The sequence below is a fragment of the Bombina bombina genome, chromosome 3 (assembly GCF_027579735.1).
Source record: "Bombina bombina isolate aBomBom1 chromosome 3, aBomBom1.pri, whole genome shotgun sequence".
NCBI classification, from domain to species: domain Eukaryota; kingdom Metazoa; phylum Chordata; class Amphibia; order Anura; family Bombinatoridae; genus Bombina; species Bombina bombina.
The window spans coordinates 308,820,977-308,839,651 of NC_069501.1; the positions used below are offsets into that span (position 1 = coordinate 308,820,977).

Here is an 18,675-nt window from a genome sequence, read left to right on the forward strand (position 1 = left end):
GCAGCGGTCTGAGATGTAGGCACGCAGATGGCACTATGTCCATCGCCGCTACCATTAAGCCGATCACTTCCATGCACTGAGCCACCGAAGGGCGCGGAATGTAGTGAAGAACACGGCAGGAATTTAGAAGCTTTGATAACCTGGACTCCGTCAGGTAAATTTTCATTTCTACAGAATCTATCAGAGTTCCTAGGAAGGAAACCCTTGTGAGGGGTGATAGAGAACTCTTTCCCTCGTTCACTTTCCACCCATGCGACCTCAGAAATGCCAACACTATGTCCGTATGAGATTTGGCAATTTTGAAGTTTGACGCCTGTATCAGGATGTCGTCTAGATAAGGGGCCACTGCTATGCCCCATGGTCTTAGGACCGCCAGAAGAGACCCCAGAACCTTTGTAAAAATTCTTGGGGCTGTAGCTAACCCGAAGGGAAGAGCCACAAACTGGTAATGCCTGTCTAGAAAGGCAAACCTTAGGAACCGATGATGATCTTTGTAAATCGGTATGTGAAGGTAAGCATCCATCAAATCCACTGTGGTCATGCACTGACCCTCCTGGATCATAGGTAGGATTGTCCGAATAGTTTCCATTTTGAAAGATGGAACTCTGAGGAATTTGTTTAAGATCTTTAGATCCAAAATTGGTCTGAAGGTTCCCTCTTTTTTGGGAACCACAAACAGATTTGATTAAAATCCCTGTCCTTGTTCCATCTGTGGAACTGGATGGATCCCTCCCATTATTAGGAGGTCTTGCACACAGTGTAAGAATGCCTCTTTGTTTATCTGGTTTACAGATAATCTCGAAAGGTGAAATCTCCCTTGTGGGGGGGAAGCTTTGAAGTCCAGAAGATATCCCTGAGATATGATCTCCAATGCCCAGGGATCCTGAACATCTCTTGCCCACGCCTGGGCGAAGAGAGAAAGTCTGCCCCCTACTAGATCCGTTGCCGGATAGGGGGCCGTTCCTTCATGCTGTCTTAGAGGCAGCAGCAGGCTTTCTGGCCTGCTTGCCTTTGCTCCAGGCCTGGTTAGATTTCCAGGCCGGCTTGGATTGCGCAAAAGTTCCCTCTTGTTTTGTAGCAGAGGAAGTTGATGCTGCACCTGCCTTGAAGTTTCGAAAGGCACGAAAATTAGACTGCTTGGCCTTTGATTTGGCCCTGTCTTGAGGAAGGGTATGACCCTTACCTCCAGTAATGTCAGCAATAATTTCCTTCAAACCAGGCCCGAATAGGGTCTGCCCCTTGAAGGGAATGTTAAGTAATTTAGACTTTGAAGTCACGTCAGCTGACCAAGATTTAAGCCATAGCGTCCTACGCGCCTGGATGGCGAATCCAGAATTCTTAGCCGTTAGTTTAGTCAAATGAACAATGGCATCAGAAACAAAAGAATTAGCTAGCTTAAGTGTTCTAAGCTTGTCAAGTATTTCAGTCAATGGAGTAGCTGTCTGAAAGTCCTCTTCCAGAGACTCAAACCAGAACGCCGCAGCAGCAGTGACAGGAGCAATGCATGCAAGGGGCTGCAGGATAAAACCTTGTTGAATAAACATTTTCTTAAGGTAACCTTCTAATTTTTTATCCATTGGATCTGAAAAAGCACAACTGTCCTCGACAGGAATAGTGGTACGCTTTGCTAAAGTAGAAACTGCTCCCTCCACCTTAGGGACCGTCTGCCATAAGTCCCGTGTGGTGGCGTCTATTGGAAACATTTTTCTAAAAATAGGAGGGGGGGGGGGGAAACGGCACACCGGGTCTGTCCCACTCCTTAGTAATAATTTCTGTAAATCTTTTAGGTATTGGAAAAACGTCAGTACACACCGGCACCGCGTAGTATTTATCCAGTCTACACAATTTCTCTGGCACTGCAATTGTGTCACAGTCATTCAGAGCAGCTAAAACCTCTCCAAGCAACACCCGGAGGTTCTCAAGCTTAAATTTAAAAGTAGACATATCTGAATCAGGTTTCCCCGAGTCAGAGACGTCACCCACAGACTGAAGCTCTTCCTCAGCTTCTGCATATTGTGACGCAGTATCAGACATGGGCCTTAAATCATCTGCGCGCTCTGTATTACGTCTAACCTCAGAGCTATCGCGCTTTCCTCTGAATTCAGGCAGTCTGGCTAATACCGCTGACAGGGTATTATCCATGATTGCCGCCATGTCCTGCAAAGTAATCGCTATGGGCGTCTTTGATGTATTTGGCGCCATTTTAGCGTGAGTCCCTTGAGGGGGAGTCAAAGGGTCCGACACGTGGGGAGAGTTAGTCGGCATAACTTCTCCCTCGTCAGAATCCTCTGGTGATAATTCTTTTAAAGATAACAGCTGATATTTATTGTTTAAAGTGAAATCAATACATTTAGTACACATTCTCCACCATGGCTTTTAAACATAATGAACAAGGAGTTTCCTCTATGTCAGACATGTTTATACAGGCTAGCAATGAGACTAGCAAGCTTGGAAAACACTTTAAATCAAGTTAACAAGCAATATAAAAAAACATTACAGTGCCTTTAAGAGAAACAAATTTTGCCAAAATTTGAAATAACAGTGAAAAAAGGCAGTTAAACTAACGAAATTTTTACAGTGTATGTAACAAGTTAGCAGAGCATTGCACCCACTTGCAAATGGATGATTAACCCCTTAATACAAAAAACAGATTAACAAAACGAAAAATATGTTTTTAAAACAGTCACAGCTCCTACTTTTGAAGCCTTTTGAGCCATTCAGAGATGTCCTATAGCATGCAGGGGACTGCTGAGGGAAGCTGAATGTCACAGTTTGTAATTTTAACTGCACCAACTGTAACTTTTATACTATAACAGTGGAAAGCCTCAGGAAACTGTTTCTAGGCAAAAATAAAGCCAGCCATGTGGAAAAAACTAGGCCCCAATAAGTTTTATCACCAAAGCATATATAAAAACGATTAAACATGCCAGCAAACGTTTTATATTGCACATTAATCAGAGTATATACCTCTGATAGCAAGCCTGATACTAGTCTCTATTAAATCACTGTATTTAGGCTTTAACTTACATTAATCCGGTATCAGCAGCATTTTCTAGCAAATTCCATCCCTAGAAAAACTTAACTGCACATACCTTAGTGCAGGATACCCTGCACGCCATTCTCCCTCTGAAGTTACCTCACTCATATGACATATGTGAGAATAGCAGTGGATCTTAGTTACTTATGCTAAGATGATAGAAAAACGCAGGCAGATTCTTCTTCTAAATGCTGCCTGAGATAAAATAGTACACTCCGGTACCATTTAAAAACAATAAACTTTTGATTGAAGAAAAAACTAACTATATTTTACCACTTTCCTCTTACTACCTCCAGCTATGTTGAGAGCTTGCAAGAGAATGACTGGGTATGGCAGTTAGGGGAGGAGCTATATAGCAGCTCTGCTGTGGGTGATCCTCTTGCAACTTCCTGTTGGGAAGGAGAATATCCCACAAGTAATGGATGATCCGTGGACTGGATACACCTAACAAGAGAAAAATATGTCACATCATTTGCCCATCTCTGGTTTTTAGCTTAAACAAATGATTGTACTCTCTATAGGAGAATTATTTGTTTAAAAGGACAAAACTGTCTGTTTTGTAATTTAATTCCGTCTAAAAATGCTCACCCGACCTGCATGACGTTTAAATGAACATGAAAGAGTAAACAGAAAATGCTTTAATGCGCTAGAGTATCTAATACTCAGCTATCGGTTGCATATAACTGTGTTTAAAGGGACATTAAATTCAAAACATTACGTGTTTTAAGGGATAGTAAAGTCCAAATTAAACTTTCATGATTCAGATAGGGCATGCCATTTTAAACAACTTTCTAATTTACTTTTATCATCAAATTTGCTTTGTTCTCATGGTATTCTTAGTTGAAAACTAAACCTAGGTAGGCTCATATGCTAAGCCCTTGAAGGCCGCCTCTGCATTTGACAGTTTTTCACAGCTAGAGGACATTAGTTCATGTGTCTCATATAGACAACATTGTGCTCATGCACGCAAAGTTATTTAAGAGTCAGCACTAATTGCCTGAAATGCAAGTCTGTCAAAAGATCTGAGATAAGGAGGCAGTCTGCAGAGGTGTAGATACAAGGTAATTACAAAGGTAAAAAGTATATTTCTATAACAGTGTTGGTTATGCAAAACAGGGGTATGGTAAATAAAGGGATTATCTATCTTTTTAAACAATAACATTTTTAGTGTTTACTATCCCTTTAATTTGTTAGTGAATGTCTTTTTAAGACTATCAACCATATGCTACTGTGTGTTAAACCCTACAGAGGGGTTAAAAACACAGTAGAAGTGCCACTCAGGACCCATGGAGCACTGTTGGTGCAAAGTGAAAAGCCCCACTGTTACAATAAGCAGCACTAGCTGCACATCTGAGTCATGTAACTAGATCTGCTGATTGGATCACAGGGACAACTTTCCAATTTACTTCCATTATAAAGTACGCACACTTTCTGAGGCACCAACTCCTACTGAGCATGGGCAAGATTTCACAGTATATTACAGTATGTATAAGAGCTTGTGACTGTCAGAAAATAATCTACTACTCATTTCAAACTCACACTACATGCTATTGCATTGTCTTTTTATTATGTACTTGTTGATTATGCAATTCTACTATATTTAACTCCTCCAAAGGGGCCAAACACAGATATAAAGTCAGATCTTGAATAGCAACACACTACTGGGAGCTAGCTGAACAAATCTGGTGAGAAAATGACAAGAAACATCAGTGTATAGCCAGCAATCACCAGCTAGCTCACAGTAGTGACTTGCTGCCCCCCTCCAGCATACCTAGGTATGCTTTACCAAGAAAGAATAACAAGAGAACTAAGTCTCTTAAAATGACATGATCTATCTAAACCATGAAAGTTTAAATTTGACTTTCATGTCTTTTAAATACCTATAATAAAGACTTCACTGGATATTAAGAGGGTATATTTAACGTCAGAAAGTCTCTCTCTGAAAGCACAATTGGTTATTAATATGGTTAAATGTGCACAGAATAGAGAACTCCTAAAAAAAAAAAAAGTAGCTGACACAATTTGAAAAGCGCAGATATTTGAACCATATAAATAATTCTATTCGGTTTATTCACTTGGAAAAAAAACAAATGAGTTTATAATTTAGTAGCAGACTAAGCTATTATCTACTCACAACCGAATACTAAATATTTCTTTTGATGTGAATACAATTCTTTTTGTTGCGCACTATGTTACAAAAGCAATGTAGGATTGCATAGCAAACCAATGGCATTTTTAAGATAAACCAATCAGATTATTTAACATAAACCAATCAGATTATTTAAAATAAACCAATCAGATTATTTAAAATAAACCAATCAGATTATTTAAGATAAACCAATCAGATAATTTAACATAAACCAATCAGATTATTTATGATAAACCAATCAGATTATTTAAGATAAACCAATCAGATAATTTAACATAAACCAATCAGATTATTTATGATAAACCAATCAGATTATTTAAGATAAACCAATCAGATAATTTAACATAAACCAATCAGATTATTTATGATAAACCAATCAGATTATTTAAGATAAACCAATGAGAAGCAATATAGTTATTACAAATCAGACTTACATTTTGAGATTTCTTCTTTTTCTTTTTTATTACTCTGAAAAAACCTTGTTTCTCCTTGTCTTTTATTTGCTCAGGATGGCTTTTTTCAGCACCCTTCCTGAGGAGTCAAAAACAGAACATATTCAACACAGGTCTAATGTTCTAAAATACATTTTTGCTATCTCTTAATACTGAAAATGATTAGTCAAAAACTGCTGCAGCGATCGCTATATTTGGCAAGCAGAGCTGATTTAAAGTGACATACAACCCAAAATATTTCTTTCATGATTCAGATAAAGCACGTAATTTTAAATAACTTTCTAACATACTTCAATTATCATTTTTTATTTGGTATCTTTTTTTGAAAAGCAGGGACGTGTGCTTAGGAGGCGGCCTGTTTCTGGAGCACTATACAGCAGCAGTTTTGCAAGAATGATATTCATGTGCAAGAGCACTAGAGGGCAGCATTATTTCCTGCCATGTCAACAAAGAATACCCATGGGAACAAAGCAAATTTGATAATAGAAGTAAATTGGAAACTTTTTTTTAGAAAAAATTGTATGCTCTGTCTGCATCACAAAAGAAAATGTTTTTGTTTAACATCCCTTTAATCTAGCGCATGAAAAATACAGAAAATCCTCAATACATTACACTATAGATACCCACACTACACATTTATTTGTTTACAATAAAAGCAACATAATATAATGACAACAAACTTAGGTTCATGCTGGAGTTTATGTTTACAATCAAACTAAAAAGCATAGAAATACTCACTTATTTTAATATTGCAGTATTGCTTGCATATAACTATATGTTTAAGACTTTAAAGTAAAGAAGTAGTACCATATAGTACTAGGAAATGCATTGCAGTATTTTATTATTGTTTTTAAAGTTTTAATAAATCCCTTGTGCCTTAGATTTTTTTTCACTGAATCATATTGGTTTGTGATTTAATATACCCATTCGATACTAGTGGAGTCTATCTCTGTTCCTGAGCAATCTGTGCTTACCTGATGGAGCTAGCTGGGGGGCTCTGATTCCCCCAGTCTGCCTATATTGCACTTATTCTGGTGCATTTCAAATTGTGAGTATTGCTCCTTGTGTATGAGAAGCTGTGTGTGGTGTAGTGGAGCAGTGAAATACTATACCATTGGTGCGCCTTCTCTTTTTATTCTTTCGCAATTCTTTTTTAATAATTTTTTATTAGATGGTGTTATTCTGAGTGTAACTATACTTTGTAATGTATTTTTAATGTGTTTTGTGCAACATTTATGTTTTGTGAAAGAGTTAACCAGGGCTCTGAAGTCGCAGTAATCATTTTAGCGTAAATTCTGATCGCGTTCAATCGATTGCACTTACTTTCAACTTGTAATACCAGCGGTAAGCCCGATGAGCGTAATAAGCCCCTTATTGCTCAGGCGCAAACGCTGGCACTCCACCCATAATCTGGCTCATAGTTAAAGTCAGCTTCAGAGCAGCAGCGTGCTATTGGGAGCTAGCTGAACACATCTGGTGAGCCAATGACAAGAGACGAATGTGCATAGACACCAATAACCCGCTAGCTTACAGAAGTGCATTGCTATTGTTGAGGATATGTATATATGCTTTTCAACAAAGGATACCATGGCAACAATGTATTTTTTTGTTAAAAAAAGTTAATTTGAAATGATATGCTCTACCTGAATCATGAATGGTTACATTTTGACTTTCATGTCAGACAGTTTACATGCTTTTAAAGTTTGAGAGGGAACTTAAACTCTGGCATTAACATAAGGGTTTTTGCTATTAAATATGAACATACATTAAACAAATTTGTATTTCTTTAAAATAGCTTTATTACCCTTTTATAAATGGTATATGCTTACAGTGAAAACATTTCACATTTGCCTATAAAGAACATGGTAATCAGTTACTGTCAACTGCTAACAAGTTATATTTTGTTTGAAGACGCATGTTCTAAAACTTGCTTCAATATTTTAGTGTTAAAAGTTTTGCAGGAACTGCACCTTTAAAAGGTTTATCACATTTTTCTCTTTTTCCTCTTCAAATGCATTAGAGTTGCAGAAATGATACCATGGTAAATTATTCACAGCGTTAACTCAGCAGCTATGGCAGGAATCCCGGGAGTAATGACTGTTAAAGAGTCACAGTCAGTGACCTCATTTTGAAACTTCCCTTCCTAAGATGAGGAAAACGCACTTATTATGTTAGCTCCACTTGTTTAAATTCATCAGGCAAGTACTGTGCGTTCACCGAGTCTGCAATAAATAATTAAGTAGAAACAGAAATCAAGGGAATCCACATTTCCGTCCATCTCATTACTGAAAGCTTCAGTTGAGGGCACCGAGACTTAAAGGGACATTAAAGTGGTGGTAAACTCTTCCCTTATAAAAACAGTTTGGGAATCTTAGTGATATTTTATATGGTGTTTAATTAATCAGTTGTAACGAAGATACGCTATAACATACTTTTTTATATAGATATGAAATTCAAATAACCCGAGCTCTGCCGCCCACTTCAATAGTCAATTTGTCTGTGAGGTGACGGTCTGAATTGTTTGTAGTTTTCTTTAGAACCAGCTTATTAAAAACAATCATAATAAATGTTCCTAACATCTGAAATTAAGAACCTATTGCTTGCAATCATTTGTTACAGAGACTCAAAGAAGCAGAGCACAGAATGTGGTATTAAAATACAAGGCCTATATGCATAAAGTAATGTCCTAATGTCAGTTGAGTCAGATATGATCTATGTGACAGCAAGACATTCAGAGCAATCGCTAAAAGAAAGCAAATTGATAGGGAAACAGAGACCATCTGCATTTTAACTACAAGCTGTACTCTGCTTGATGCAAGCAAGATGGAATACACCCACTGTGTTTTAAAAGACACAGATTCATATTTAAATGATTAATGCATTGATTGCCAGTTTAGAAGGCAGAATTGGATGGAACAATATAGCCTACGTAGAATGACGTTTGAATGAATCATTCTGCATTTAATATGCATCTCAGTAAGGGAATATAATGAAAATGTGCACATCCTGTACAATAAATGTGCACAAAACTGGAACCATTCAAATTCAGTAGTTAAGAGATTCATACTGCAGAAAAATGAGATTACTGAGCAGCAAGAACATCATTTTTTGTTGCTGGTGCCATATGAAAAGCTTAATTCCCAATTTAGTAAACAAAGTGGTATAGATTCCAATCTTGTCACAAACTACAGACAATCCTTTTTCCTACTCACAAGATACATAAACATCTGCTCCTGTGCTCGATGCCACTAATATTTCTCAAAAACCTGTTATTATTTAATGGGCCATTATAGTTGGAAAATTACATTGTCTAATCTGTTAGAGCAGAGCTTTCCAAACTTTTTATGTTGGCGACACACTTTTTAGACCTACATCATTTCGCGACACAGTAATTCAGTTGTACTAGCAAAAAGGAAGTTAAACTAACTTGTTTTAAGAGATACGGACACATACATGAATCATATAATAACAAAATGTATTTACAAGTAACAGTAAGTATGTGCAAGAATTAAAAAAAGTTTAATAACACCAATAGCTACTTGATATTTTAATGGGATGTATGAAGTTAATGGGATGTATGAAGTTAATGGGATGTATGAAGTTAATGGGATGTATGAGGTTGATGGGATGAACACAGTTTCTGAATATTTGGTGGAATATTAGATAAAGACACTCGCATTTCATCATCAAGCATTTCTTAAGCTTCCACTTCCTATCCATTTATCAAGAGCAGGAGCAGCAATGCACTACTGGGAGCTAGTTGCAAAAAAACAACACTTTGACTTCTGACTTCAGCTCAGCGTTTAAGCTACCGCCCTCAGAGCTCTGTGAGTCCGACTGACTACTGCCTGCGCTGCAAACACACTGCTGTCCCACTCACTGACTACACATGCAGTCACAAGCCGATTAAGGAGACTACACGTGCAGTCAGGGGCCAATGTGCCGCCAATGGGAATAGTTTCAGTTCCCGCTGTGCTGCGCTAATAGGTCAAGATGATCTGTGTCCCCCTAGGTATCAATCACGTGTCAACTATGTGATATGCGTAGTAGGCAGGCGGAAAGTCAGAAACCAAAAAAAAAAAAATTTTAAAAAAATTGTGCTGAAGCAGGGACACACCTACACACTGCTGCCGACACACTAGTGTGTCCCGACACACAGTTTGGAAAGCACTGTGTTAGAGCATGTCATTTTAACTCTATCCACCCTGCAGTATTGTGTGTTAACCCCTGCAAATATAGAAGTGCCGCTCGGACCTGCTGAGCATTTCTGATCCAGAGCAGAACTCGCTGCTGATCCATCGACTATGATGTGCATCTAGTAGTAGGGTCTTAAAATGTCATGGTCTAATGGATTAAAGCATGTCATTTTTCAACTATAATGGCTCTTTTCACTATTAAAACACAGGCACCAACAGTACATTTTGTATTTGATACAGGCATATGGACATCACTGAAGCAACACCTACCTCATTGTGTGCTAGTGTCTAACCACCACAATACCCCCTCTAACTAATTAACCCCTCCAAAATATAACTACCACTATACCTACACTAATAATCCCCCTGTTTGCTAGTATCCTACACCTCAATATACTATTCAATAAATTAACACACTATGTTCTAGACTAAAAGCTCTCTCCACAAATACACCAGCTACTTAACCCTTTCTCACATGCCCCCAAGCAGTTAATTCCCTCTAATCGTCTACATTCAACTTTGATCACTCCTATCTCTAAAAGACCCCCCATGTAGTACATAACCCTGAGGGCCTAACCTAATTGTAGATCCCTTGAATAATAATAGTTCCAGTTGCTTTGTCAATGTTGTTCTAGGATATGCACCTTCAACTTCACCCTGCAAGCTTCAGTCTTTATGGATGCCTTTGATCCTCATATTCAGTCATGATCAGAGGTATTTGCAGCATTAATGTTTAATGTTTTTGGGTCAACTGGAGGCAGGGCTGCCATCAGGGGGTGAATAGGGTGACTCCTGTCAGGGGCCCAGGGGGTACATTTTGGCAGCCACCAGAGGGCGCTACAGCAGAGTGCTATTGAGCGTTGGAAATGTCATTACAAGGAGTAAAGCATTAGCATTTGAGAGGATTTCTGAGTGTGCACTAAACTACTATGCACATTGTGAGACAGACTTGGCACTTCAGTTTGTACAGTGTGTGCCAGAGTTAGGCGGCAGATCCCTTTCATTTGCAGAGTAGGTAGGAGTTACTTAGTAAATGTTTTTTATTTATTTGTGCAATTTCATATTGTAACTTCAGTGCGATAGTTGTGTGGTGGGGTCAGGGATCCATAAAAACACATTTTTTTTTAGCAATATGTAGCAATGTATTTATGATCATTTGACAATGCTGTAGAAATTCTATATTTAAAACCATGCAGAAATGTTTACTCCTCAATACACAAATGGTAGGTGGACTTTTGGCAGATATGTTTTTTTTAATATATATTAATATATATATATATATTACATTCCAGTTTACTGCTCCTTTATGCAAGGACTTTCCAGATGCCAGGAGGCATTTTATCTAAGATTTTTAGATCTGCGTAAAATGTTATACTCTCAGGGTAAGATTGCTCAGTGTTTTTCTATCATGTGAGTAATGATTGATTTTTGTGGCATTCTAAAGCGAACAGGAGTTGGCTGTAAGAAAACACAGGACTTTAATTGTGGACAATATGGCATTGCTCTCCCCACTGAAAGAAAGTTTTACATGTTATTTTACAGAAACATTTACAAGCTGTAGAAACTATGAACACTTTAGTAAATAGGCTCCAAGTAGGGAAAAAATAACCATTTTATTCCACAAAGCAAAATCTCTTAACTGTACATATGTAATGTATATATAAAATACAGGAACTGGAAAAAAATAAATGTAGACACTCACCAGTGATCAAAAGTAGATTGCCTTTTGGAGTGGTTAGTTCCCCCACTGCTATCAATTGGATGCGATGAACCACGATTTGACACACTGTTTTCATGAAATGTGGCCTCTGGGCGGGGTGATGGAACTGCACAGAACAAGGAAATTATTAATAAAGTTTAATAACATCACTAAAAACAAACGTAAACACCTATGATACACAATAGGGATATACTAAAATTATTAAACATACATACAATAACATTTATTCAAGAATGGTTTGAGTAGAAAACAAAATATGAATGAATACAATCTCACTGATGCATTTGACAAAAATATGTATACTAAGAACAAATCAAACTCTTCATTCTTAAAACAGTGTTATATTTAGTACTGGTATAGTCTTGTACTGGTGAAATAGGTAGAAACTAGGGTTGCACCAATACCATTTTTTTTAAGACAGAGTACAAGTACCTATACTTTTTTTCAAATACTCGCCGATACTAATTACCGATACTTTTTTTGTATGTCATGACGGTTTACCAAGCACAATACAGACTAATGATTTAAGATCGCTTCTTTATCATTATGAACTGTATCTCAAAAGACATTTTAAAATAATAAAACAGTTTTATGTGCTTGTTGTCACAAAGTTCACAGAACATGTTTATAAATAAAAATATTACAATAACATATTAATAACAACAATCAATAACAACTGCAGCAGCTGAGGCTGGAAAGCTACAATTTAAAGGGGTAATTACTGGATGCAATTGGGTAGTAGGGTGTCTATATAACTCATCAATCTGACATTTGTACTTAATACAAAGTAATATAATTTAATTCTGAAAATAATATTGGGGAAGGAGTATCCCAGTAATCTCCTTTGAGAAAAATGGGTCATTTGTATTCTACTGACTCAACAGAATCATATTTTTCCATGGCTGCTTTTATTCCCAGTCCAGCCCTGGCTAAGGATGTTCCTCAGAGTACAGTATATTTTGAGCATAATTGTGCAAGATGAGAATTAGCAGTATAACAGGCAATCTAGCAATTAGAATAATTTTTCAAAAGTTAGCGTCAAGTTCTTATTAAGGAACAGAAGCATCTCTGCATGTTCATCTCTAAGTCTGTTTCTGTTATCAGTAAGGACGTTTGATGCTAAGCTGAACAGTCACCCTTTTCACACTACTGCATGGGTCAGAAAGATATTTTTGGGCCATTAAATCTCAGTTTATTAACTGCCCAGTACTTCAGGGGTTTGTCTGAATGAGGTATAGTGATCTCTCCCAGGTAGACTTCCAGCAGTAAAGTAGCAGCTTTTGGAGCACTGCTCTGACGTACAATAATACTAATAACAGCAATTTGTATTGGCAGAACAGAAGTGAACAATTTTTAGTTAAAGGGATAGAAAACTCCAAAATTTTCTTTCATGATTTGGATAGAACAAACAATTTTAAACAACTTTCCAATTTACTTCTATTATCAATTTTGCTTCATTCTCTTGTTATCATTTTCTGAAGGAACAGTATTGCACTACTGGCAGCTAGCGGAACACATCCAGTTAGCCAATCACAAGAGACAAATGTGTGCAGGCACCAATTAGCAGCCAGCTCCCACTAGTGTAGGATATGTGCGTATTAATTTTCAACAAGTTATACCAAGAGAACGAAGCTTATATGAAAATAGAAGTGAATTTAAAAGTGCCTTAAAATTACATGCAAGTTTAATTTTGACTTTCTTATACCTTTAAGTCTCCACTCCAGCTTAAAATTAAATGGGAACATACAGTTTGAAAAACGCCAAAAGATGGCGTATGGGTAGGAATTGGAAGTATCTGTTTAAGTATCGGTGCATTTGCATGAGTATAAGTACTCATGCAAATACTTGGTATAGGCACCGATACCAGATAAATTTCTTTCCTTACGGATAGGGAGAGTTCCTGGCTACATTGCTTACTGTTGGGAAATACAACACCTGTCCACCAGGAGGAGGCAAAGACACCCCAGCCAAAGGCTTAAATATCCCTCCCACTTCCTCATTACCCCAGTCATTCTGCCGAGGGAACAAGGAAAAGTAGGAGAAATATTAAGGTATAAATTGTGCCAGAAGAATAAACTAAATAGGAGACCGCCCATAGACAAGAAAAAACGGACAGGGGCCGTGGACTCTCCCTATCCGGAAGGAAAGGAATTTATTTGGTAAGCATAAATTATGTTTTCCTTCCTAAGATAGGTAGAGTCCACGGCTTCATTCCTTACTGTTGGGAAAACTATACCCAAGCCCCAGAGGACACTAAATCAATAACGGGAGGGAACAAAAAGGAAGAGGCGGACCCTATTCAGAGGGCATCACAGCCTGCAAAACTTTTTTCCCGAAAGCTGCTTCAGCCGAAGCAAAAACATCTAACATACAAAAAAGTATGTAAGGAGGACCAGGTAGCCGCCTTAAAAATCTGATCCATAGAGGCCTTGTTCTTAAAGGCCCAAGAGGAAGCCACTGCTCTAGTGGAATGAGCCGTTATCCTCTCAGGAGGACAATGTCCCGCTATCTCGTAAGCTAAGTGGATGACACTCCTTAACCAAAAAGATAGGGAAGTCTAAGTAGCCTTCTGCCCCTTACATTTCCCTGAATAGACAACAAACAAAGAGGAAGATTGTCTAAACTCCTTAGTAACCTGAAGATAGAACTTCAAGACGTGAACCACATCCAAATTGTGAAGTAAGCATTCCTTCGATGAAGGAGGATTAGGGCACAAGGAAGGAACCACAAACTCCTGATTGATGTTGCGATCTGACACAACCTTAGGAAGAAAACCTAATTTAGTACTTAAAACTACCTTATCTGCATGAAAAATCAGATGAGAAGGCTCACATTGCAAAGAAGAGATCTCAGAAACTCTGCACGCAGAGGCAATAGCCAATAAAGAGAGAACCTTCCAAGATAACAAATTAATGTCAATGGAATGCAGAGGCTCAAACGGAACCTGTTGCAAAACCTGAAGAACAAGATTTAGGTTCCAAGGAGGAGCCCCAGATCTAAACACAGATCTGATCCTAATCAGGGCCTTAACAAAGGACTTGACGTCTGGAAGCTCAGCCAGTTTCTTGTGCAATAAAACCGACAGGGCTGAAATCTGTCCCCTCAGGGAACTAGCAGAAAGGCCCTTCTCCAGCCCATCCTAGAGCAAAGAGAAGAAAAGAGAAGATCCTGGCAACCTTAACTCTGTTCTGGGAAGGATAAGACTCTTAAGCGCTACTGCTTAATTACCCGATATGGAAAGATAGTCTTACTATGTAATTTAAATCAATAAATTCTGTTTATTTTGAGCACAATATAGATACAAACAGTTAGATCTAAAAGTTTGAAATAAAAATATAGTCTAAATCACTGTTTGTTAAAACAAATATTTAAAACAGATAGTTAAAACAAATAGGTTGGCCAACCTAAAAACATGAGTCGGATGAATCAATATAATATGCTATAATCTCATAGATGTATTGAATAAGCAAGTTAATATATTTATATATGTCTGGATATATTTGAGCCTAGGTAAAGATTGCAGATATTATTTGTGGATCTGATGTGGCGCAATTTATGATACAATAAAGTATTCACAAAGAATATTTGCAATGTTTTGTGATATTAATTTCAGTGTAAAAATAAAAACATACAAACAATTCATCAATAGTATCAGCCTTAAACGTATAAATGATTAAATAAAATAATTTAGTAAAATACTGAAAGGATGAAAGTCTTTTTGTAGAGAACCTGGAAATAGCAGTATACTGCTTAAGCTGGTAAGTGTTAAAAGAGTGGAAGTCTTTATTGCTGCAATTGTATGCTCGACAATGAACTGCTTATTAAGCTTCGCTGTTATGTCCTTCGTAAATGTTTATGTGTGGGTGTGTCACTAGGCAAGTTTTTGGAGTCGAAAAAAGTAAAGTTATAGAGTACTGCTTTGTGATTGGCGTGATCCGCTTTTTACATGAACTTTCTTAATGTACTCACAGTTACAGGTGTCTTTAGCGTTTTTTTCTGTTCGTCTATCTCTGTTGTTTTTGATTTTCGTGTTGTCCCTTTTTTTTGAGTGCCTTTTGTCCACACTGAATGTTCGTGGTGGAGTGAATGCTGGAATAGTTGCAATGGTGTGTGGTTACTGTTACCACTCCTAAATCTTCCAAATAGCAGGGAGTTAGCTCCGTACTCTCTTTGTTTCAGAGTACTTCCCTTTGCAGGTGTCAGCAGGTTCCTTCGTGCTTCTGTTGTTTCTTGGCGGTCCGAAAAAAAGGACTAAGTAGTTTGCAGTTTATTTGTGGAAACGCTTAATGTTCCTTTCAAGCGTTATGTTTGTAGATCAGATCAGATGTTGGCTTTGCGGTCCACTACAATAGTGAACTTGTGGAAATCTTCAAGGTAGCAAGGAGTTAGCAGTAGTTTGTGGTTTATTTGTGGAAACGCTTAATGTTCCTTTCAAGCGTTATGTTTGTAGATCAGATCAGATGTTGGCTTTGCGGTCCACTACACTACAAGAGTGAACTTGTGGAAATCTTCAAGGTAGCAAGGATGCTTGAAAAAGGCTGTTTTAAACAGCTGAAACGCATTGCTAACAGTAACCACACACCATTGCAACAATTCCAGCATTCACTCCACCACGAACATACAGTGTGGACAAAAGGCACTCAAAAAAAAGGGACAACACGAAAATCAAAAACAACAGAGATAGACGAACAGAAAAAACCGCTAAAGACACCTGTAACTGTGAGTACATTAAGAAAGTTCATGTAAAAAGCGGATCACGCCAATCACAAAGCAGTACTCTATAACTTTACTTTTGCCGACTCCAAAAACTTGCCTAGTGACACACCCACACATAAACATTTATGAAGGACATAACAGCGAAGCTTAATAAGCAGTTCATTGTCGAGCATACAATTGCAGCAATAAAGACTTCCACTCTTTTAACACTTACCAGCTTAAGCAGTATACTGCTATTTCCAGGTTCTCTACAAAAAGACTTTAATCCTTTCAGTATTTTACTAAATTATTTTATGTAATCATTTATACGTTTAAGGCTGATACTATTGATGAATTGTTTGTATGTTTTTATTTTTACACTGAAATTAATATCACAAAACATTGCAAATATTCTTTGTGAATACTTTATTGTATCATAAATTGCGCCACATCAGATCCACAAATAATATCTGCAATCTTTACCTAGGCTCAAATATATCCAGACATATATAAATATATTAACTTGCTTATTCAATACATCTATGAGATTATAGCATATTATATTGATTCATCCGACTCATGTTTTTAGGTTGGCCAACCTATTTGTTTTAACTATCTGTTTTAAATATTTGTTTTAACAAACAGTGATTTAGACTATATTTTTATTTCAAACTTTTAGATCTAACTGTTTGTATCTATATTGTGCTCAAAATAAACAGAATTTATTGATTCAAATTACATAGTAAGACTATCTTTCCATATCGGGTAATTAAGCAGTAGCGCTTAAGAGTCTTATCCTTCCCAGAATTTACCTACATTTGAAGTTTTTGAGATTACTTCTTTTAGACTCAATAGCTTTTACCTCCACAGTGCATAGTTTATTAACCCATCTCACCACAACCTTAACTCTGTGCCAGGAAAAACCACCCTCTTCACACCAGAATAAGTAGGTCCTCCACACCTTGTGGTAGATACGCAGAGTAACTGGTTTACGAGCTTGAATAAGAGTATCAATAACACTCTCGGAGAAACCTCTCTTTTACTAAGACTAAGTGTTCAATCTCCATGCAGTCAGCCTCAGAGAATCTAGATTTTAATGAACAAATGGACCTTGTATCAGCAGGTCTCTGCGACAAGGTAACTTCCACAGAGGAGATGAGGACATCCCCACTAGATCAGCGAACCACGTTCTTCGCAGCCATGATGGAACAATCAGGATTACTGATACCCGCTCCTGCTTGATGTGGGCCACCACTCGAGGAAGACGTGGTAATGGAGGAATTTGCCATGAGATCTATCTCCGGCATCCCCCAGTTGCTGCATATCTCTGCAAACACCTCGGGATGGAGAAACCATTCCCCTAGATGGAAGGATTGCCTGCTGAGAAAATCCGCCTCCCAGTTGTCCACACCCGGAATGTGGATCGCTGACAGCGAACAGCTGTGGGACTCTGCCCACTCCAGAATTTAAGATACTTCCTTCATCGCCAAAGAACTACTTGTTTCCCCCTGATGGTTGATGTAAGCCACTGAGGTTATATTGTCTGATTGGAATCTGATAAACTGGGACGAACCCAGAAGTGGCCAAGCATTCAAGGCCTTGAAAATTGCCCGTAGTTCCAAAATATTGATCGGGAGGGAGGACTCCTCCTGAGTCCACAACCCCTGTGCCTTCCTGGCATCCCAAACAGCTCCCCATCCGGATAGGCTTGCGTCCGTAGTCACAATCTCCCACAATGGTCTTAAGAAGCATGTCCCTCAGGACAGATTATCTGGACAGAGCCACCAAGAGAGCGATTGTCTCGACCGGCTGTCTAATACAATCTGTTGAGACAGATCTAAATGATCACCGTTCCACTGCCTCAGCATGCACAGTTGTAAAGGTCTGAGACGGAACCTGGCAAAAAGAATGATGTCTATGGAGGCCAGGTTCAGTATTCCCAACAGTAAGGAATGATACCGTGGACTCTCCTTATATTAAGAAGGAAAACTATTAAAAACAGGGTCATTTTCATTCATGAAAGTTTACATTACACCGGATTTTACAAATACTTACCTTCTTCTCCTGAAACACCGATCCCCCGCCTGCAGGTCCTCTGTACTTCGTCAGCAATGATGAAACCGGCTTCCTCCAATCACGGCTTCCCCCCAGGAGCGCCCATCTGGTGAGGCCATGCCGTGATTGGAGGAAGCCAATTTCGTCATTGCTGTGTAAGTACAGCAGAAAGAAGCAGGCGGGGGATCGGCGATCCAGCGTTTCAGGAGAATAAGGTAAGTATTTGTAAAATCCAGTGCAATGTAAACTTTCATGAATGAAAGTGCCTCTGTTTTTAATAATTTTTTTAAAAAACGGGCACTTTATCATGAAAGTTGACATTCACTTTAAGCACAATTGCAGTTTTTATAGATTAGTTACCTAAGAAGATA

General features: G+C 38.1%; 1 protein-coding gene across 11 annotated transcripts in view; it reads right to left on the reverse strand.

Moving 5' to 3' along the window:
- The window catches only part of CDKL5 (cyclin dependent kinase like 5), a 1,071,204-nt gene that overhangs the window by 52,311 nt on the left and 1,000,218 nt on the right, over positions 1-18,675 (reverse strand). For all 11 annotated transcript variants that reach the window (XM_053706416.1, XM_053706410.1, XM_053706408.1 and 8 more), the window contains 2 exons: positions 11,537-11,660; positions 5,621-5,717 (listed from right to left, as the gene is read on the reverse strand). In XM_053706416.1, the coding sequence (XP_053562391.1) occupies positions 5,621-5,717; positions 11,537-11,660 (221 nt within the window). The remainder of the gene's footprint in view (positions 1-5,620; positions 5,718-11,536; positions 11,661-18,675) is intronic.